General features: G+C 42.3%; 1 protein-coding gene across 2 annotated transcripts; it reads left to right on the top strand.

Annotated features, from left to right (window-relative positions):
* The first annotated feature begins 708 nt into the window (after positions 1 to 708).
* Positions 709 to 10,206, top strand: LOC136491380 (dual specificity protein kinase YAK1 homolog). 2 transcript variants are annotated; one of them, XM_066487654.1, is made up of 18 exons: positions 711 to 1,351; positions 2,172 to 2,371; positions 2,457 to 2,610; positions 2,691 to 2,800; positions 2,881 to 2,950; positions 3,031 to 3,113; positions 3,211 to 3,292; positions 3,397 to 3,437; positions 3,872 to 3,994; positions 4,156 to 4,300; positions 4,402 to 4,501; positions 4,865 to 4,953; positions 5,177 to 5,251; positions 8,192 to 8,266; positions 8,374 to 9,116; positions 9,198 to 9,356; positions 9,480 to 9,724; positions 9,892 to 10,206. In XM_066487654.1, exons 1-18 carry the CDS (start codon positions 1,169 to 1,171, stop codon positions 9,969 to 9,971), a joined length of 2,757 nt encoding a protein of 918 aa, XP_066343751.1. In that variant the 5' UTR covers positions 711 to 1,168; the 3' UTR covers positions 9,972 to 10,206. The 2 variants fall into 2 exon arrangements, with proteins under 2 accessions (XP_066343752.1, XP_066343751.1); XM_066487655.1 differs by lacking the exons at positions 9,198 to 9,356; positions 9,480 to 9,724; positions 9,892 to 10,206 and having other exon boundaries at positions 709 to 1,351; positions 8,211 to 8,266; positions 8,374 to 8,535.
* The last annotated feature ends 13,304 nt before the right edge of the window (positions 10,207 to 23,510 follow it).

Genomic DNA, 23,510 nt, shown 5'->3' with positions numbered 1-23,510 from the left:
AAATATTTTCATGAGTCAACTTTAAATAAATTTAATAATCTAAGTAAACAAATTATTATTAGTATATTATAAAACATGAGTTTTAATTTCAAATGATTTATTTCGGATATCCATTGGATATCCACGGGTGGAAAACCAAACCCGAAACCGAACCCGATTGGTTTCGGGGCCCGAACCCAAAAACCGTGGGTGAAAAACTATCCCCAAACCCGAACCCGTAGAACCCGAAACCCGCGGATACCCGCACCAAACCCGATCCGTTGCCATCCTTATCTCCAGCCCGCCGGTCGCGATTCGTTTGGGCCCACTCGCAGAGAGGGACACATCGGCACGGCGCATGGGTTACAGGTGAGAGTCGGGATGAAAACGGTACCGATATTTTTCGGGGTCAAGTTCCGTCCATATCCGAGTCCAGATATCCAACATCCGATATCGTATCCATATCCAAATACTTAAATTGTATATTTATGATATCAATATCCAATTATATCCTATCCGATATAGTTGACAATATTCATATTTAAATTCAAATTCGGACATAAATATAAAAATAAATACAATATCGGTGATATCCATGTGTATTCAATCCGTTTTCATCTCTAGGTGAGAGAGAGCGGCGCGGTCAGCAGCAGGAGTAAAATAAGGTAATTTCTAGGTATTTAGGCACAGTCTCGTAGTATCTCGTCGTTAATTATTTAATATATTGGATTCGCAGCTAATTAAATCTGGAAGTATATCTTCCCCACAAGGAAAGAAGGGAAGAAAAGAGGCGGAGAGAGGCGAGGAAGGAAGAAATCGAGGAGGGGGTTGGATTGGACTGCGATCTGCGACTGTGGTTTGATACCCCGCCGCGGTCCTCCTCCAGATTCCAGACCCAATCCCAAATCCCTAATCCTGGAAAGGGATCCCAAATCCGGCGTCCAGTCCAGTCCAACCTGTAGTTGATATCCCCCGCCGGCTTGGCCGTCCGTCCTTGCCCCAATTCCGATTGACCGGAGAGGATTTGGATCAGGGAGCATTGGAATGGCCGCCACCGCATAGGATGGAGCTGGATTCCTCCGGCCGCTGCTCGGCTGCTCCTGTGGATGCTGTGATCGTCGCGATTGGAGGTGGAAGCGAAGGTTCTCTTCAGTAAGAGCTCGAAGCGCTGCGGTGTAGCTGGTTGGGCATGGAGGAGGGTGGCGGCAGCAGCGGAAGGCCGGAGGACGCGGCGCCGCCGTGGAGGCCGAGCGAGGCCACGGCGTTCGGCCGTTTTGCGGCCGCCGCTGCTTCGCCGGAGGCGTCCCCGTCGGCCTCCGCCAATGGGGTTACTGCCCGCGTCAGCAGCCTTCATGGGGTCAAGCGGAAACCGGTATGGCTTGTTCTCAACCCCTTTTCTCTGTTGCTTCCGCATCATCAAATTCATGGGAAGTATGAGGAAGTAGCTCTGTTGCTTCCACATATTCAAATTCGTTGGAATTATGAGGAAGTAGCATGTTAGTGTAGCTGAATTCCCTTTTCTTTTGTATACTGGTGATCAACTGAAGCCCGTAGACTGATCATTTGACTGTCGCGTCAAGTTGTTGCTTGATTGGTTGCTTGTGCATAGGTTCTATTCAACCTTTTCCTGGTCTAACTGGTTTAAAAGAGTGGAACGATTTCTGGTTCGTCGATGGACTCGTGTGTTATTGTGGTTTCAAGTAAAATTGTTGCACTGCGTACAATTGCAGGGAGGTTTCATATTGAGAATGAAAGAATTTTAACGCTTAATAACATTGACTAGCGTATATGGTAAGAATGTTCTAGGATGTAGTACTCACCTCTAGTTGTTTTAGCATATTCCCTTGCTAGTGTGTTGTTAATGAGTGTTTTGGCTAGCTCTTTTCAGGCTTGATGAGCATCTGAGCAAGACCGAACCAGTATCATTCAGCACTTGCGTGTGATATATTGTTATGTGTTTCTTCCTTGTGTGTATGTGTATATTGATGTTCTGTTCTCTTGTATAAACCCTTCTTTCATGTGATATTATCTAAAAGCCTATCATACAGCACTTGCTTGTGACATATTGTTATGGGTTTCTTCCTTGTGTGTATGTGTAATGTTCTGTTCTGATGTAGAAACACTTCTTCTTGTGATGTTATCTTCTGTTACTTTTGATGCTCTGGTGTTCGCTGACTCTTTTTACAATGCAGTTTGTTGCACGATTAACAGCAGGCATCATTCAGACATATCTACAATGTGATCCTGAGTTTAAGTACTCAGAGGTTCTAAATCCAAAACGCTTCCTCACCAGTCCCTCTACCCCAGCCCACAATGATGGACTTGACAATGCAAATTGGGACCTCATGTTGTACGTTAACTTGGAGTTGGTTAATAAGATGTCAAACAGAAGGTTGTTCTTCTTTCACTTGGTGTTCGCTGTGCCATATTTGCTTGTTTCATGATATTGAACTGTACCTTGTTATTATTGTACTTAGGTTTATTGTCAAGGAAATGCTTGGGCAGGGAACTTTTGGTCAAGTAGTTAAGTGCTGGGACACACAAACTAACGCCTATGTTGCTGTGAAGGTGATAAAAAACCAGCCTGCATTTTACCATCAAGCTATCATGGAGGTTTCACTATTAAGAACGGTATGATAGTTCATTAGAAACTTAACTTCATTTTGCTCAATAGGTGCGACTAACCATTATGATTCTGGATGTACGTGCAGTTAAATCAGAAATTTGATCCTGATGATCAGCATAACATTGTCCGAATGCTTGATTATCTGTCATTTCAGAATCATTTGTGTATAGCTTTTGAGATGCTGGGTCAAAACCTGTAAGCTGATTTCTTAAAACCTTTTTGCCTAGCAGCTTCATCCCGTGTTTTTTTTTTCACACTGCAAGCTCCCATTTCAGGTATGAACTGCTCAAAAGGAACCACTTAAGAGGTCTTAAACTGAAATATGTTCAAGCCTTCTCAAAACAGGTGACATATCTGTTAGTGTATCATATGAATGCCAATTATCTACTGCTATGTTACCAAATTGTGTTTGTTTATGTTTTTAGATATTGGATGCCATGGTTGTGATGAGAGAAGCTGGAATAATTCATTGTGATCTGAAGCCAGAAAATATCCTGTTAGCTCCCAGGTGAGTTACCCTTTTGATCGTTGGAACTTTCCATTATAGTTTTTGGGATACTACTTTAAAGAACATTGTAGCTTGATGGCGTAAGATGAATTTACAGTGTCGCAACAGCTGCAGCAGTGAAAGTTATTGATTTTGGATCAGCATGTCTGGAGGGTAAAACGGTTTACTCATACATCCAGGTTTTCTTTTTTTTTGAACTTTGTAGATCAATTTTTTTATTTCTTATCTAAGTAATGTTGGTTAACTGAAATAAGGTATTGATTCTTCCCTTATATTTTGCTAGAGCCGCTATTACAGGTCTCCAGAGGTTCTCCTTGGCTATCCGTATCCTGTATAGCTATTGGAAGTGTTTTTATTTCACTCACTACTCCGGTCACAAAAACATGTCATTTAGGACAAGATTTGGTCAAACCTTAAGAGTTACAAGCATCAACGGCAACTTCTAAATCTTTTAGTTTGGAGACATGTCATATGTGTAGATTTGTATTGGAAAAGGATTACAAGATCTCATAGTTTTGGAGGATTTTAAGAACACATTCTAGAAGATACTAGCTATGAAGAATATGAATAGAAGATGTATACAAAGTCAAATGTGTCAATTATTTGTGATCGGAGGTAGTAAAAGCTGTTAGCAATTTTTTTATGGAACACTGTTTACTTACTAATGTATATTTTTCAATAAAGTGCTGCCATTCTGCTGTTCTGGCATTTTCTTAGGTGAAGTTCAAGTGGCTTTCTTGAACCTTAACATTTAACAGATATACTACTGCGATCGACATGTGGTCGTTCGGCTGCATAGTTGCTGAACTGTTTCTAGGCTTGCCATTGTTTCCTGGAGCATCAGAATATGATGTGCTTCAGCGGATGATGAAAATTCTCAGGCAAGTTTTTTTTACCTCTAAACTATTCATTTTGCATGCAATCATGCTCATGTTAATGGCTGCATGCTAATGCTTTATTGAGTCTCATGTAGTCAATCTTATATTTTTATTATCTCCTTTACTCAGCTAAGAATTTAACACACCTGGGCATATGTTTGCAGGGGCCAACCACCAGATGAACTGCTAAGGGAAGCTAAAAACACTATAAGGTTTTTTAAACATGCTGGAAGTATATATCCTAGCAATGAGGCACCTACTGGTCTTTCTAGCGCATACAGAATTTTAAGTGAAGAAGAGGTTGAAGTGGTAAGTTTCTTGTGATTTCACCCAAAATGACTCTGGATCCTTTGGTTTATACTCTGTCACTGTGCACTGCCTGACTATTTGTGCTAATAACACTATAACAGAGAGATTCCAAGAGGCCAAAGATGGGAAAGTGGTACTTCCCACACCTGAAGCTTGACAAACTCATATGTACCTATCCTTGGAACAATTCCGAACTGACAGGTTTGTTTAATGTCTCTTTTCAGTTGCTAAACTCATATGTATAGTATGCTTATTCTTTGTTAGTCAGGTCAATCTAATTTTATTGCTTTGCCATTTTCATGTTTGTTTTGTTATTTATTAAACATGATGTTGGTATTTTCTTAAGTTGTGTAGTTCCTCGTGTTAAAAGCGTCATCTTTTGTGTTCACATCATGTTCATTTGTACAGTATAGACTACCGTTGGAACTTAGAACTACATTATTGAATTTATTACTTGTAAATTTGACATTTTTTAGCTGGTTTCCTGAATAGACGAGTGAGAGTTCTTACAATAAAGCTTGGCAAGTTTGATATTATGTTCTCAGGTCTTGCATTTTGATTCAGAGACAGAAAAAGCAGATCGTTTGGGATTAGTTGATTTCTTGAAGGGACTCCTTGAATTTGATCCAAATAAGCGATGGTCACCATTGCAGGTATGGCTGCTGCGATTGGCACAATTTCATTTCCTAACTGTTATCTACATTCTCATGTTAGGGGCTTAGGGCATGCCTAGATGTTTTCTCCTACTGACCTATTGGTATTATAATTTTTTTTATCGATTTTGCATGCACTACACATTCACGAGAAGTTGATATTCAGAATAACATTTTTGTGTCATCTAGAATTAAATTGATTGTTTTCTGAAACCTATTTCAGGCTCTATATCATCCATTCATAACAGGCGAATCGTTCACCAGTCCATATGAGCCTGTACCTGAGACTGCAAGAATTGTGAGTATGGTCTTATTTTCATATTTTATTTTGTATACGAAAAGAAATACGCTTCTCTTTGGGGGTTAATGTATATATCTAACTTGATAATAGTAGGAATTACAGATGTTGCTTCTTGAAGCTATTTTGTGATGATGAATTGCGGTGTATTCCCACATGATTTGATGTTTCCTATTAATCATGTTCCTACACTATGTCACTATTCAAGAATATATTGAATATGTCGTATTTTGTCTATATAATTTGTGCACATGAATATTTGCCTGCATGATGGGCACATCTATACACTCTCTGATGTACCTTTAAAAATATCTTTTTTTTGCTCATGTTCATTCAGACATTGATAGGTAGTGAGAAGCTTTTTATAGGAGGAGATCTTAATGGGCATGTAGGTACTACAAGCGCAGGTTTCAAGGCAGTTCATGGAGGTTTTGGGTATGGTAGTAGGAATCAGGAGGGGGAGAAAGTTCTGGACTTTGTGGTAGCTTTTGACCTGATGATAGCCAACACTTTCTTTAGAAAGAGAGAATCTCATCTAGTGACCTTCAGTAGCGGACAACACTCTAGCCAGATTGACTTTGTTCTCTCAAGAAGAAAGGACAAACGAGCATGCTTGGGTTGCAAGGTGATACCAGGGGAGTGTGTTGTTTCTCAACATAAGCTTTTGGTGCCAGACTTTCGTTTTCAGGTGCGTGCACGTAGGGATAAACAAGCTAAAGATTGAAAGAACAAAGTGGTGGAAACTAAAAGGGGAGACGTCAGAGGTATTCAGGGAAAGGGTTATCAAAGAGGGCTCTTGGAAGGAAGAAGAGGACATAAACAACATGTGGGAGAAGATGACAAACCAACATTCGGAAGGTGGCCTCAGAGGTGTGTGGAGTAACCAAAGGAAGTGGAGGCGAGGCTAAAGATACTTGGTGGTGGAACGAGGAAGTCCAAAGGGCTATTAAGGAGAAGAAAGAATGCTATAGACGTTTGTACCATGATAGGAGTGTGGACAACATAGAGAAGTACAAGGTGGCAAAGAAGACAGCAAAGCGAGCTGTAAGTGTGGCAAAGGGTAGAGCGTACGAGGATCTTTACCAATATTTAGGTACGAAGGAAGGAGAGAAGGACATTTATAGGATGGCTAGGGTTCGTGAGAGAAAGACAAGGGACTTTAACCAAGATAAGTGCATTAAGGATGAAAGGGAGCATCTCTTGGTGAAGGAGGATGAGATCTGACATCGATGGCAAGAGTATTTTGACAAATTGTTCAATGGTGAGAATACGGACACAACCTTTCAGTTGGATGACTTTTTTTATGACGCCAATAGACGCTTTGTGCGGAGAATCCAAGAATCTGAGATCAGAGAGGCGTTGAAAAGAATGAAATGAGATAAGACGATGGGACCGGATGGTATCCCAATCGAGGTGTGGAGATGCCTCGGGGACATAGCTATAATATGGCTAACCAAGCTGTTCAACCATATTTTTCGATCGAACAAGATGCCTGACGATTGGAGGAGAAGTATATTGGTACCGATCTACAAGAATAAAGGGGATATTCAAAATTGTACTAATTACCAGGGAATTAAGTTGATGAGCCATACTATGAAGCTATGGGAGAGAGTTATCGATCATCGCTTGAGAGCAATAACACGGGTCTCTATGAACCAATTTGGTTTCATGCCCGGAAGGTCAACCATGGAAGCTATTTTTTTAATAAGACAAGTTATAGAGCGGTATAGGGAGAAGAAGAAGGACCTACACATGGTTTTTATTGACTTGGAGAAACTTATGATAAAATACCATGGAATGTTATGTGGTGGGCTTTAGATAAACATAAAGTCCCAACGAAGTACGTCGGGCTCATTAAGGACATGTACAACAATGCTGTGACTAGTGTTCGAACAAGTGATGGAGACACGGATGACTTCCCGATTAGGATAGGACTACATCAAAGGTCAGCTTTGAGCCCTTATTTGTTTGCTTTAGTGATGGATGAGGTCACAAGGGACATACAAGGGGACATTCCTTGGTGTATGCTTTTTCGCGGACGATGTAGTGCTAGTTGATGAAAGTCGGACAGGAGTGAATTAGAAACTGGAGTTATGGCGGGAGACTTTGGAGTCCAAAGGTTTTAGACTCAGTAGAACTAAAACTGAGTATATGAGATGTGACTTCGGCACTACTACTCGGGAGGAGGAAGATATTAGTTTGGAAGGTCAAGTAGTGCCTAGGAAGGATACTTTTCGATATTTATGATCAATGCTACAGAGAGACGGAGATATTGATGAAGATGTTAGCCATAGAATCAAAGCAGGGTGGATGAAGTGGCGTCAAGCATCTGGTGTCCTATGTGACAAAAGGGTACCACAGAAGCTAAAAGGCAAGTTTTATAGGACGGCGATTAGACCTGCTATGTTGTATGGTGCAGAATGTTGGCCTACGAAAAGACGACATGTTCAACAGATAAGCGTCGCGGAAATGCGTATGTTGTGTTGGATTTGCGGTCATACAAGAAGGGATCGAGTTCGGAACGATGATATACGTGATAGATTAGGGGTAGCACCAATTGAAGAAACGCTTGTCCAACACCGGTTGAGATGGTTTGGACATGTCCAACGGAGACCTCCAGAGACACCGGTGCATAGTGGAATCCTAAGCCAGGATAATAACGTGAAGAGAGGCAGAGGAAGACCAAAGTTGACTTGGGTAGAGGCAATAAAAGGAGACTTGAAAGGATGGAATATACCCAAAGACTTAGCCTTAGATAGGAGTGCTTGGAAAACAGCTATTCACGTGCCTGAACCTTGATTGAATCTGTTGGGTTTCAACTCTAGCTTACCCCAACTTGTTTTGGACTTAAAGGCTTTGTTGTTGTTGTTGTCGTCGTCATTCAGACATTGATCCCATTCTTCTCTCCCTAACTTGTCCCACCTTTCATTTGTATTTTAGCCTGTTGCTTGTGCTGCAGCAATTGATCACAATCCTGGTGGGGGCCACTGGCTACATTCAGGTCTTTCCCCGCAGGTGATAGACGTCCCTCTCATTTCCTGTTTCTGAGTTGAGTTTTATTAGAAATAATAACAATATGGAATCTTTCTTAAACCATCATTCCCTATACTTGAAACTCGTAGGTTGGAAGTGTGAACAGATACCTACCTGTGAATAATGCCTACCCTCCAAAGGTTCCTTTTTCTTGTGGGAGTAGTTATGGAAGCTATGGTAGCCATGGTAGCTATACCGGTAATCCTTGTTTTGGTAACAGCTATGGAAGCACCGGTGATGTTAATGCTATCAATATGTATTACTCACCCTTAGGTTCTTCTGGATTAGCGCAAATTGGCTCTAGTCCAGATGTTAGATTAAGGATGCGTTTCCCGCATGATAGAGGAATTCGATTGAGTCCTGGTAGTCTTGGGCCTATGTCTCTTGGAGCCAGTCCATCGCAGTTTACGCCACCAAACTACCAGATGCAAATCCCAGCTAATTCTACTGGGAAGCATGGTTCCGGTTCTCCTGCGAGTGGAGGCATTCATGGTTCTCCATTAGGAAAAGCTGCAGCAGTGGGGCCATACAACATGAGGAGGAATTTGCCAATGCCGCCACATGATTATGTATCTCAGCATGGACAAGGGCGTTTTGGAGATGGTGTCAGTTTCAGTCATTCTGATGCCTATGCTCGAGGACATACAGGCCACTCTCATAATGCAGCAGGACCTAGTTCTTGCCATTCTGGTTGGAGACCACAAATAGGTTCAAGGAGTGGTATTTCCTTGGAGGCCTCGTCTAGTCATGTGCCTTCACAGGCTCCGTCACAATCATTTGACTTTTCAGCTTCATCAGAACTTGATCCTGCTAATTGGGACCCTAATTATAGGTATGGAATACTCAAATTGATTCTTGTAAACTTGTATAAAAGGTAATATTAATCTAACCTATACCATGTTCCATTTTGTAGTGATGAGTCACTATTGCAAGAAGACAACTCACTGTCAGCTGATCTAAGTAGCAATCTCCACTTTGGAGATGCAGGTGGCCAAGGGAGCGGATCTATCAGATCAGCAAATTTCCAAGGCCATGTCTTTGCTACATCTAACCCTGTACCAACAAACCAAAGGTATTGCGACCTAACTAATTTATACTCCTCATTTTCCTTAACCACTCAGAATATTTTGAACTTCCCTGGTTATTTGCCTTTCTTTGTAAGACTGCTGATTTGTTCTACTGTTTTTGGTTACAGAGCAGATCAATTATTTCATGTGTCCTCTCAAGGAGTGAATGCCCATTCTAGTGTTCCCATCAACTACGGTGGTTACAACCCTCCAAACTATCCTCAGCAAAATCTCCATCCCCGTCATGGACAGCCTATTCTTCATCAGCGATATAACCAGGCAACTTCCAGTCCAATGCGGCCAATGGGAAGCCATCACAGTGGGCAGCCTGCATGGCCTAGTAGTTTTGGCATAGGCGATGGAGTGCCCTGGGGTAATCTATCCACTCCTTTATCTTAAAGAAATGTTCGGTTTGAGAGGGAATAGGGGGAATTGGCAGAAAACTGAACTCATGTTCCATGCGAAGCCCTCCCAATCCCTGCACAACTGAACAAGAATCTTTTCCTGCAAGGATATTAACCGTAACACCCAAATCTGCAGGAGGAACAGGAGGGCACTCATTTACGACAAGTGGGCTACCTTCATCTCTTCCAAGAAAGGATTATGGGAGCATCTTTTAGTGTGGAGTTGTGGACCGGAGGAATGTCATTGATTCATTGCAGGCGTAAATTATTTGTATTAGCGAAATTGGAGTGCGATGATTCTGGTTGATTGTTTTCGATGTTGTTACCCCATCCCTCCCCTTGGTCCTTTGTGAACAAAACACTGGATATACAATATATGATCGATGACAACAGCATTCCTTTGTAACTTTTTTTAGCAATCAAAAGTTTGGGTCTTCCCCAGATTGCTGACTGCACTGAGGTTGCACTGAATGTCTAACCCCTGTCGCCTGTGTAATATGAAGCGTTCTGTACGTAGGCTCAGTGGGCTACAGATTAATCCGTGAGTTAACAGGCCCGCACATTAGCGGCCCTTGGAATGCAGGAATTGTACAGGAATGTCAGAAGAATCAATTCATTTGTACAGGAAATAGGAAAATTTTCCGATTGTTTTAGTTCATCCATTTTCACAAAACACAAAAATAGGAAAATTTCGCGATTGGGCTATGCAGTGCATGGAGAAGTCTTATGGAGTCTATGTAACTATTGCTTAATTTGATTTACCTCTTCGAACTAGAAAACTCAAAACCGGATGTTTTGGTTCCTGCAATTACTGAAACCAGTTGTTTGTTTGCTTCTTGGATGGTTGTGAAGTGATTTAGTTTGACGTGGTACCTTGTCAGCCACAAGAAGATAAATTGGACTACATCGACAGTTTAGTCAGCAGATAAATATAGTTTGTCAAAATAGTTATAAAACAAAATTCAAAAAGTTATTCAAATAGTTTCTTAAAGTTTTATGGACATAAAAATCCAGAAATCTGAATTATTTGAAAAAATATCTTAGTTCAGAAAAATATGAAACTAGTTTGAGTTTTGGCTTGTCTACGCTAGACATAATATATATCAAAGTGCATAGTAGAAACTACGTATCTAAAAAAAGCTAAAAACATCTTATAATTTAGAATAAAAGGAGTAGTAGATACTATGTTGATAACCTAGACTACATATGAGGTAAAATAATTTCAGTATGAATACATGTGACTGTTAAATTGATCTCTAATCTCAAACTGGGCCCAACGGTCCAGTTGGGCCTTTGATCCACGCCCTGATCCGGGGCGCCCAGCCCACCATGGCTGGAGACCCCCTGTCACACTGCGCAATAAATAGAGGTGGGGGTCGGCGGCTCAAGTCACGAGGTTCGTCTGAGCCAAGCTCCCCACCGACAAACCCTAAACTCGATCTAGTGAGGGGCGCAGCCAGTGACGGGAAGCACCTCCACCATTGCACTGCGCCGCTATCGGTCTTCACCACCGGTAGCCACTGCTCATCACCGACACCGTCTTCATTGACCGTCGCTACCCTAGTGCAGACACCGACACAACGTCCATGGCAGACGCCTCTGGATCGAAGGCCTACGATGGTCGGTAACCTAGCACTACTCCTCCCTCTAATCTCTGTCTAGTTCATGTACTAGGACATGCAGTTCATTTACAAGAAGTACCCGACTAGATCTATGATCTTGTGATTAGAATACTTTAACAATGGTACCAGAGCCAAGTTTTTCTAGGGTTTTAGATCTAGAACGGGTGAACGATAAAACACAGAGTAGATCCGTTCAGATCTAAGAAAAGAAGAGGGTCACCGAACCCTAACCCTAATCGGGTGAAGAACAGAGAAAAGAAAGGGTCTCAGATCTCAAAGCCAAAACCTAACCCACGAATCAATCATGGGGAAGAAGAACAATGAAACCCTAACCCTAATCTCGATCCTAACCCCATCCCCAACCCTAAATCGGATAGATCCGAGAAAAGAAGAAAGGAAAATCGAAGGAAAAGAAAAGGGGAAGGGGAAGAGACCTACCTCGCTCGCCGCACCGTGCTGCAGCCTCACCGGCGCGCGGGCGGGTGCTCGGGCAAAGGACGCCGCGGCCAGGCCGCTCGACGGCGGTGCGCTCACTCGCTAGGGAGCGCGCGCGCCAGCGAGAGGGCCGGCGACGGTGCCATCATCGTCTCCGTGCCGTCGCGGGACCGAGATAGAGGAGGAGGATAAGAGAACAGGGTCAGATCTAGGGTTTTTGAGGGGATCAGGGCACCGCCGCCCAGACCGCTCGACGGCGGCATGCTCACCCGCTGGGGAGCGCGCACGCCGGCGAGGGGGCCAACGACAGCGCCATGGCTGCCGCTCATCGCTTGCTCATCGCTCGGTTGCTGCTCACTGTGCTGAGAAGAGAGGCGAATAGAGAGAAAGGACGGAAGAGAATGACGCTAGGGTTTGGAATGGCGGCCGGCGGGGGTTTTTGATATCCCGAAGTCGACGCCTGGCCGTCGGATCTAGATGAATGACCAGCGTTGATCGGACCGGCGTCCGGCCTAGGCGGGAGCGCGCGTGGGCGGCTTTGCCGGCCCAGGCCCAGGTTGCGGCCTGGGAGGCACAGCGCGTGCGTCAGCGAAGCTAGGCCAGGCTGATTTCTTGGTCGGGCTGAAGGAACAGTAAAGAAATGAGTCATTTTTTCTTTTTCTTTTTCCAGTAAATATTTATTTCCTAGAAAATGGATAAATGGCTTAAAGTAAATAGAAAAGAGAATTTTCCTATGGGTAAAATTCATTAAATTGAATTGTTTTTTCGCTGCGTATTTAAAGTTGTTATTTTCATTATTAAATTCGAACCAACTGGAGAATTTAATTTTAAAAAAATAGATATGTTTTTAGTTTATTATAATATTGTTATTATTATGACCAACGTTGATTAATGGCAATATTATGATATTTTGTCATGCATTAATTCTATTTCTGCCCAACGGTGATATAGAATTAGTGTAGAGGACAATTGCATGTTTTAATTTTAACCAATGTTGGAACTAAGGCATGCAATTGTTATTATTATGTTTATGTTCTTACTCTATATGAATTGTGTTTTCAGGCGGATACAACTGTAGGGTTAAGATGGCGGACTAGAGGGGGGTGAATAGTCCTTTCTAAAATTAATCGTGTCGGCTAACCGAAACAAGTGCGGAATTAGAACTATTGGTCTAGCAAAGACTACACCCCTTTATCTATGTTCTCTAGCACCTTCCAAAGATACTAATTAAGCAATAAATGTGCCGGACTAGCTAGAGCTTACCTAACCAATTCTAGGAGCAAGGTCACACAAACCTATGCCACTAGTACTTTAAGCAACAAGGAAGCTCCTACATATGCTAGTAAGCAAAAGCACAAAGCCAACTAAGCTCACTAGCAATGCTCAATAACAAGGCAATCAATGCCAACTTAGAGAGCACAAATACTTAGCTACACAAACTAAGCAAAGTGAATAACAAGGTTACACAAACCCAATTAGCCACACAAGGGAGCTACTTCTATGCTACACAAACAAGAAGGTAACTAGTAAGCTACACAAGCTAACTAGTTACAAGAGCAACTACACAAGCACAATGTATATGAAAGTAATTACAAGCTTGTGTAATGAGGATGCAAACCAACGGGAAGAACAAGGTTGACACGATGATTTTTATCCTGAGGTTCACGTGCTTGCCAACACGCTACGTCCCCGTTGTGTCGACCACTCACTTGGTGGTTCGACAGCTAATTGGCATCACCCGCCAAGCCCGCACATCGGGCACCGCAAGAACCTACACCAAAAGTGAGGGTAGCTCAATGACACGCTCAACTAGATTTGCTCTTTGCGGCTCCCGCGGGGCGAGCACAATGCCCCTCACAAAGCTCTTCTCTGGAGCATCGCACAAGCTTCTTGCGGGCTTCAATGGAGACCACCACCAAGCCATCTAGGAGGTGGCAACCTCCAAGAGTAATAAGCACCATCGGCTTGCAACTCGATCACCTAGTGCCACTCGATGCAACCTCATGATGCAATCGCTCTCTCACACAATCGAATGATCACTATCAAGTATATGTGAGATAGAGGGCTCCCAAGCACTACTACACAAGCCACCAAGGCTTTAGTGTGCTCAGCTACTGGCCCAAGGCCGACCATGGCTTCTATTTATAACCCCACGAACAAATAGAGCCGTTACCCCTTCACTGGGCAAAAGTCAGGATGACCGGACGCTCTGGTCCGTTTGATCGGACGCTGGACCCAACGTCCGGTCGTGCGATGCACGCCACATGTCCCCTACTTCAAATACTGTTCACCCGATCTCAACGGTCATCTATCGACCAGACACAATAGCTTAAACTGACCATACGCAACAACCCCAGCGTCCGGTCGTTTCTAGTAAGGTACCAGACATGATCGGACGTGTCCAGTCGGTCGCGATCGGACGTAGCACCAGCGTCCGATCAGTTCCAGCTACTCTGCTCTACCTGTGTCACCACACGTCACCTTGACCAGACACACATAGCTAGCGTCCGGTCACTTCCAGCGCCAACGTTCGGTCGATGACCAACGCCTGCACGCTGTCTGCCGCCCCTGACCGGACGCAGGACCCCAGCGTCCGGTCACCACGTGACCAGCATCCGGTGTACTCTGTGAGACCCTATCTTTTTAGTATAGGGCGTTGGTGGTACCATCGGACTGCCCACACTCTATGGGTGGACACTCCGCCAGTGGAGTTTCGAACCCTTCTCACCTCCGTTCCATCATCGAGTTGATCCACATCAACTCCAACTTCTTCTCCTTTGTAAATGTGCCAACACCACCTAGTGTACACCACCATGTGTATGTGTGTTAGCATTTTCACAATCATTTTCCAAAGGATTAGCCACTCAACTTGCCACGCTACTCAATCCTAGCAACGATGCAAAGTTAGATCACTCGAGTGGCACTAGATGACCGATATGCAAACAAGTTTGCCCCTCTTGATAGTACGACTATCTATCCTAAACCCGGTCACAAACTTCTCTACACACCTATGACCGGTGAAATGAAATACCCTAGGTTATACCTTTGCCTTGCGCATTTCATTCCATCTCCTCCAATGTCGATGCAACACATGCACCAACACGATCAACAATGATATGATCCACTTCATATCATCACATGATCATATTGGTTCATCGATCTTGACTTCACTTGCTTTTCACCGTTGCCTTCGTCCATCGGCGCCAAGTCTTGCTTAAGCTTCTCCACCTTGATCACATGACTCAATATCATGTCTCATGTGCAATGAGCTCCTTCATCATCACATGTGTGAGCTTTGCAACATCTCTAAGCCATTTTCACCTTCATAGCATATGTTGCTCACACACATGTACCTATGGACTAATCACTTGTGTATCTTACATAAACACAATTAGTCCACCTAGGTTGTCACTCAATTACCAAAACCACACAAGGACCTTTCAATCTCCCCCTTTTTGGTAATTGATGACAACTCTACAAAGATATGGAAATTAAGCTCTTTTGGATTCATGTTGCTTGCCCAAGCAATTTTACCATATGAAAATGATTTTGGACAAGTACCACAAACCTGAGATGGTAGTATTAGCTCTCCCTACATATGTGCTAGAGTGTTTGATTTGAAGCTCGCACATATGCATAGATTAAAATTGTAGAAAAGTAATTACTACTAAATGATGCTAAGGTGTATAGAATAAACCTTTGAAGCGTGTACCAATTGGAGTTGCACCTTTAAATTCATCCTTAGCACCATGGTTAGCTAGATATCACTTGGAAATAAAAGCACTAGATACCTTATGAGATCAACATTAAAAGCAAGGTACTAGCATTACTTGAAAAGCATACCAAGTGTCTAGCTTTCATCCTATGCATGCTAGTTATCAAATCATCATTCAAGTTCTACAACTAGCATACACCACACAAGCATGCATATTGAATTTGAAAGCTTATGCAATGCAAGCAAGCACATGAATATGCACATATCAAATGCAATCAATCAAAGTTTATGAGCTTGCTCTTCCTATTTGTGTGCTTCTCTTGTCCAAGAATTTTGATCCATCTCTTTTCTTCAATGTTGCTCCCTCTTTGTCCATGTCCATGTCCAACCTCTACTTCTTTGAACTTTTAAGTCTTATCTCTCCCCCTTATACAATCTCAATCTCAAAGCTTTTATATATTTATACAATCTCTCCCCCTTTGTCATCAATTTCCATAAAAGGTGTGCTTCTCATTGATGCAAAGGTATGCATTTGGGGTAGATGGTTGAGGCTTGAATCTTGCATTTTTTATGGACATCACTTGATTGTTAGAATGATACCATTTGTAAATACCACTTGTAACTTGTACCACTTGTATCTTGTGTAGGGCTTCCTGAGATACCACACATAAGATTTTTTATCTTGAGATCAATTTGTGGGACACCTCCCCTTATGTGATAGCATGGGTCATCCATTTGATACACTTGAGCTCTTGTAAGTGAAGGATGCATTCTTTATTTGATGATCACTTAAAGTTGAGGATCACTTGTGGAACCATCGTCTTGCATGATTGATACCATGTGTAGATGTGATACCACTTGAAAGAATCTTTTAGTATGGAACCACTTGTTGGATTTATCAATAAAAACTATTTCTTGAACATTTGCTATCTTCATGAGTACCACTTATGGATAGCACTTGTGAGTTGATCTAGACATCATTTGTAGATTCTTAATGAAATGCTTGAGTCTAGATACCACTTGAAACAAACAAACTAGATATCCATCTGCATTGTTGTCTTGTGCTTGTACTCTTATCACTACCATAAGCTTCTATGGTTAACTTGAACTAAATTGATTTGCCTAAGCTTTTAAGTCCGGTTTGAACCAATGACAAGCTTCTTCATACCTCTTGCAAGGGTTATCTTGCTAATGTTGTACTTGTCACTTGTTAGCAATCCAAATTAAGTCAAGTAATTGGGTTCACAGCTCATGAACAAATTCATATACTAACCACTAGATCAAATAATAATTCAAGCAATAGTGGTAGGTTATGAATTTAAGCATTTTATTTGTTATGTATGATCCTATGAAGCATGTACTATATGCACTAACCGCATACTAGTAAGGGATGAAATGATCATGCATATTACAATGATACCTTTGCTATGTTGGAGTAGAGGATAGTTACATAGATTTTAATTCATTACTCCAATAGCAATGTGAAGTCCAATTATAAGCTTGGTGAAGACCAATAGATACCATGTTGAATTCCATTCTTCACCCATATGAAATGAATACCACTTATGATCAAGTGCACTTTCTTGTTGTGGTTTGCTTACTTCATCTTTTGATCAATGCTTGCATGAGAGCATCAATTTGAGAATACCACTTGAAATATCACGATTAGCTCTCTTTTGGGTGTTGCTTGCTTTTCTTGATCAATCCTTTTGATTGCTTCAACTAAGCATCTCAAATGTCCCTTGAATCACCACTTCCATGTTAGCCTTCCAAGTACCACACTTGGTTTACCTACTTATAGACGACAAGCCCCTACACTAGGGAGAAGTGACCTCTCTCCAAGAACCATTCTTGACACTCACTTGAAATAACTTGATTGATTGATCCAAGCGATGGACTTAACTTGATGAGTAACCTTGATTCCTTCTTTAAGTCCTTTTCTTTCTACCAAATTATTTCCAATAGTCACTAGAACTTAAATTTCATCTTTATCTTAAGTTTGATCTTGATCTTCCAATTTTAGTACCGAATATGTGCAAAGTACACTCCACAATCAAATGGCCTTGTACTCTTTTCTTGTCATACTTATAGATCATCTCAATACCAAACTTAGGTGCCTCAATTACTTATAAAAATATTTTCATCTTGAGGACCTTTCAATCAAAGTGACTCTAGATCGATCCAACATTTATCACTTTTCTAACGGATTTTGTATCTTTTAAAGGAATAAGCATATTTCCCAAAGTACAAATCCAAATACCACAAAATTTGGTGGAGGTGTGCTTCACTAAGTTATCTAGCAGCTAAAAAAATTTGAGCTTTATTTGACTTCTAGATTGCTACCAGATTTCAATTCTTCCATCACTGCTATATGCTGAAACTGCTGCACTATAGCTGACAAGAACCACTCCAAAACTGAAGCATTTCTTATCTAATTTTCATGAAATTTCTATAGCATATCATACCATAAGTCTAGAGCATGTACACCAATTTTCATGCCAATCCAATAAGTTTTAATTTCTCAAACATGGCTAAGATCACATCTCACTCAGATTTTCAATATAGGATAGATTTCAATCACTTGAGCTATACTTCATCAAATATGAATCAAACTTGAAACTAACTTGTTTGAATACTTTCATAAGACATATATCCATTCAAACCACTTACTAAAAGTCATCTCATGAATTTATCCAACACAAATCAATTCAACCTTGATTACTAATCAATTATCCATTCAATCAACTTATAGCAAGCAACTTTGCATTTTTATCCAATTCAATCAACTCATATGCACCCAAATAAAATGATCAACAAGAGATGTACCTTGGTTAGCTCGTGATCATCCAACTAACAAGCTTCAACTCAATTATTTGTAAGTCATCAAATATATCCAATAAATTACCAACAACTTGAATTATAGCATATGTATGTTGATAGCACTTGGACTTCACTCAATTTTCACTTGGCATTGGGTTTGGATGTGCACTAGGCTTCATATCTTGACTCAACATATGATGATCAATATGAAATCAATTGAATTAAGTCTCCAATGTTGATGGTACCTACAATCAATCATCTACTTTTTGATGGTATCCAAACAAGTTTGGGTCCTCTCAAGTTAGGAGCAACATACTTAGGCAACGCCTTAGTATGAGTAGCGGGATGTTTTGCAATAGTAACCATAGAGGTACCATTACCATCCTTTCTAAGCACATTATTATCAACAATTGAAATAGGCTTAGAAATGTCACCTAGGGGACATGAATGTGACATGTGTCCCATTTCTCGGTATGAGTAGTACTTTCTCTTTGCTTGAGCCTTCTCTTATTTGCTCATATGGTGCTTCTCATTGTCTTGCCTCTCATGAATTGCTTGAGCCTTCTTCTCAAGCTTGGTAGGACACTTAGAGGCAAAGTGTCCCATACTTCCACACTCGAAGCACTTGATGTGAGCATAATCTTTCTTCTTATCTTTATTCTTGCTTATCATCTTGGCATCTTGAGTTTGCATTGGATGTCTTGCCTTTCCACCCCTTCTTGTTTTCTTCTTCTTTATCATCAAATCACCACCATCTTCATGGTTGATCTTGATTTGCTCTAGGGGTGTCTTCTCTTGCCCAACTTGTGGCTTTGGTTGGGGCTTCACTTGTTGCTTCACCAATTGCTTGGTTGAGCACATTGAGGTAAGATGACCCCAAGTGTGGTACTTGAAGCACTTGACATGCTTTAGCCTCTCTTCTTTTATCTTCTTGAGCTTCTCAATGTTAGGGCAACCATTTGCAAGGTGTCTCGCTTTATGACACCGGTAGTACATGGTATGAGAGAGCTTTCTTTGTTATAGCTTCTTCAACTTTCTTTCTCTCTTTTTTTGCCCTTTGTCATCTTCTTCTTGAAGCAAAGGCCACACTTGTCACCATAGTTTCTTTGAGTCTTCAACATGTGCTCAAAGGTGACTTGAGAGTTGGAGCACATTTCTAACTTGTTGCTTAATTTCTTCACTTATTCATTTAGCTTATTGTTCTCCTTCAAAAGGTTAGTCTCACAAGACATAGAAGTAGAACAAGCATCTATTTGTGAAGAACATGGCATTTCTAATAAATCATCACAAGAGGTGGATACATGCTTCTTGCCTACATCACAAGGGTTAGCAACAATATGTGATTGATCAATTGACCCATGTGATGAGCTCTCACTAGTTTTAGTTTTTCCATTAGAAATCTCCATAGTGAGAAAAGCATGGTCTTGTACCAAGTTATCATGAGCAACACTAAGTTCCTCATGAGTCAATTTTAGATCCTCAAGTGAACAAGTAGTAACATAAAGTAGATGCTTTTGTTGTTCACATGTGTTCTTTAGAAAAAAGTTTTCATTTTTCAATTTCTCGGTTTTAGCCATCTCTTTTTCTAAAGCTTTGATCATGCAACCATATCTATCTAGAAGCTCCTCATATGAATCAAGATCAATCACATTTGTATTAGATACCTTAGTGTCACCTTGTGACGTGAAGCAATGTGATGTAGTTGGAGAGCTTGAAGAAACATCACTTTCATACCCCGAGCATGATCCATCATTATCACCATCAAGTGTGCATAGAGTAGCATCATCATTGACATCACTTGTGGCATCATCATCAATCTTGTCAAGTGATCTTGTGATATGATCATTATCATCATCACTTGACCATGAGGTGGAGCAATCTTCCACAATCACCAAATTGTGGTTATGCTCGACATACTCATGTGCCTCCATCTTGGGCTTATCATCACCATCGGAGACCATCCCATATTTCTCATTGAGATAACTTCAAATCTCATGGGCGGTCTTCATGTCAATGATCTCTCCAAATATGCAATCATGCAAAGATCTATACATGATGTTAGTAGCTTGGATGTCGAGATCTAGGCATTTCTCTTGTGCTTGAGTTAGATTATCTTCATCCAACACATGAGAAAAGCCTACATCTACCATCCACCACATTTGAGGGCAAATAAACTTAAAATTGCATATCATCCAATTTTTTCATTCTATAAAGTGTGTGCCATCAAAAATGTGTGAACAATCAACATCTAGCCCATAAGCCACCAAATTAGAGAGCATAAATACTTTGCTACACAAACTAAGCAAAGTGACTAACAAGGTTACACAAACCTAATTAGCCACGTAAGGAAGCTACTTCTGTGCTACACAAACAAGAAGGTAACTAGTAAGCTACACAAGCTAACTAGTTACAAGAACAACTACACAAGCACAATGTATATGAAAGTAATTACAAGCTTGTGTAACGAGGATGCAAACCAACGGGAAGAACAAGGTTGACACGATAATTTTTATCCCGAGGTTCACGTGCTTGCCAACACGCTACGTCCCCGTTGTGTCGACCACTCACTTGGTGGTTCGGCGGCTAATTGGCATCACCCGCCAAGCCCACACGTCGGGCACCACAAGAACCTACCCTGAAAGAGAGGGTAGCTCAATAACATGCTCAACTAGATTTGCTCTTCGCGGCTCCTGCGGGGCATGCACAATGCCCCTCATAAAGCTCTTCTCTGGAGCACCACACAAGCTTCTTGCGGGCTTCAATGGAGACCACCGCCAAGCCATCTAGGAGGTGGCAACCTCCAAGAGTAACAAGCACTACCGGCATGCAACTCGATCACCTAGTGTCACTCGATGCAACATCACGATGCAATCGCTCTCTCACACAATTGAATGATCACTATCAAGTATATGTGAGATAGAGGGCTCCCAAGCACTACTACATAAGCCACCAAGGCTCTAGTGTGCTCAGCTACCGGCCCAAGGCCGACCATGGCTTCTATTTATAACCCCACAAATAAATAGAGTCGTTACCCCTTCACTGGGCAAAAGTCAGGACGACCGGACGCTCTGGTCCATTTGACTAGACGCTGGACCTAGCGTTCGGTCGTGTGATGCACGCCACATGTCCCCTGCTTCAAATACTGTTCGCCCGATCTCAACAGTCATCTATTGATCGGATGCAGCAGCTTGAACTAACTAGACGCAGCAACCCCAGCATCCGGTCGTTTCCAGTAAGGTACCAGACATGACCGGATGCGTCCGGTCGGTCGTGATCGGATGTAGCACCAGCGTCCGGTCACTTCCAGCTACTCTGCTCTGCCTGTGTCACCACACGTCACCTTGACTGGACACACATAGCCAGCGTTCGATCACTTCCAGCGCTAGCGTCCGGTCGATGACCGACGCCTGCACGCTGTCTGCCGCCACTGACCGGACGCAGGACCCCAGCGTCCGATGCACTCTGTGAGACCCTATCTTTTCGGTATAGGGCACTGGTGGCACCATCAGACTGTCCGCACTCTATGGGTGGATACTTCGCCGGTGGAGTTTCGAACCCTTCTCACCTCCGTTCCATCGCCGAGTTGATCCACATCAACTCCAACTTCTTCTCCTTTGCAAATGTGCCAACACCACCAAGTGTACACCACCATGTGTATGTGTGTTAGCATTTTCACAATCATTTTCTAAAGGATTAGCTACTGAAAGTGCATTTGCCCCCTATGTGGGTTTTGGTGTATTGATGACATCGAAATTAGGGACTAATGTGATCTAAATGAGATATGTCGTAAAAGAATCAAAGAGTTGATAAAGATGAAATGGTATCCCTCAATTCTTGAAGTTATAAAGGCGGACAAACTCAAACGCTCTCCAAAGGTTTTAATTTTGATTTTGAGTTTAGGATCTGCCGCACTATAAAGAGGGATACAAAGTGATTTGGTCTGAGGAAGATAGAGTGCTCAAGCATAATAATTAAATAAAAATTGGGACACTCTAGCACTTCATGAGTACATAGAATATTTTTTCTATGCCTGGCGACGTCGGAAGTCCTGACGTATGTCGGAACTCCCGACGGTCGGAAGTCCCGACCTAAGCCGGGAGTCCCGGCACCCTTGCTTCTGACTGGCTGGCTGGCTGTGCTCGTCGAGAGTCCCGACGATCGTCGAAAGTCCCGATGTTTGTCGGGAGTTCCGACACTGACTTGACCCAAGCCGGGAGTCTCGGCATCAGTGGTACTGACTATTTGTTCAACTGTGCGCGTCGGAAGTCCCGACGAACGTGGGGAGTTCCGACCGTCGGAAGTCCCGATGTTTGCCGGGAGTTCTGACACTGACTCTCACCCGTGGACTTTTGACCCGTTGTGAACAATGTTTTCTGCTAACGTCGGAAGTTCCGGGATCTACGTCGGGACTCTCGACGTAGATCTGAACGGTTGATTTTTACATGGAGTATAAATACTCCTCTCTTCACTTCTAACCGTTATGGACCCATTTCACAGTTGACTCACTTCGTGCTAAATAGCTTCCAAGCAACTAAAGCACCCCTCTCCTTCCTCCTTTGCTCTAATCTTCGATTCCCTTAGGGTTTGAGTGAAAGGAGAGTGGATTAAGTGAGAGCATCACTTTAGAAAGCTTGAGCACTTGATTTCTTCGTCAAGCTAATTGATTTTGCTTCTATTACTCTTGGGGCTTTGACCCTAGCCGGCTAGGCGTTGCCCAAGAGCTTCCATCTTGTGGAAGAGCCTTGGGAAGTTTGTATCACCCTTTGATTTCTTAGTGGAAAGCTCAAGTGACCTTTGTGGTCGCTTTGAGAGAGGCAAGGAGGTGGAAAAGACTCCGACCTTAGTGGTCACCTCAACAACGAGGACGTAGGAGCTCCTTTATGGGGTTGCCAAACCTCAGGATAAATCCTTGTGTCCCGTGTGTTGTTGTTGTTGTTGTGATTGCTTGAGATTACTTGAGATTACTTGTATGTGTTTGTCTCTTTGTCTCCAAAATCTCCATTTTAGGGTTTGGACTCGATCTACGGTTTGGAGGCATTACGGCGTCAAGGGAGTGACCCAACATCTTCACCAAACCACTAGGAAGTGAGGTTGTAAGATTATTTATCCGCAAAGTTAAATTTGGCACTGCTCTTGTAGTTCACGTAGGCGTCGGAACTGTTG

The sequence above is a fragment of the Miscanthus floridulus genome, chromosome 11 (genome assembly GCF_019320115.1).
Source record: "Miscanthus floridulus cultivar M001 chromosome 11, ASM1932011v1, whole genome shotgun sequence".
Taxonomy (NCBI): domain Eukaryota; kingdom Viridiplantae; phylum Streptophyta; class Magnoliopsida; order Poales; family Poaceae; genus Miscanthus; species Miscanthus floridulus.
The sequence above is the reverse complement of the archived record's forward strand: the minus strand, read 5'-3'. Positions and strand labels throughout refer to the sequence as shown.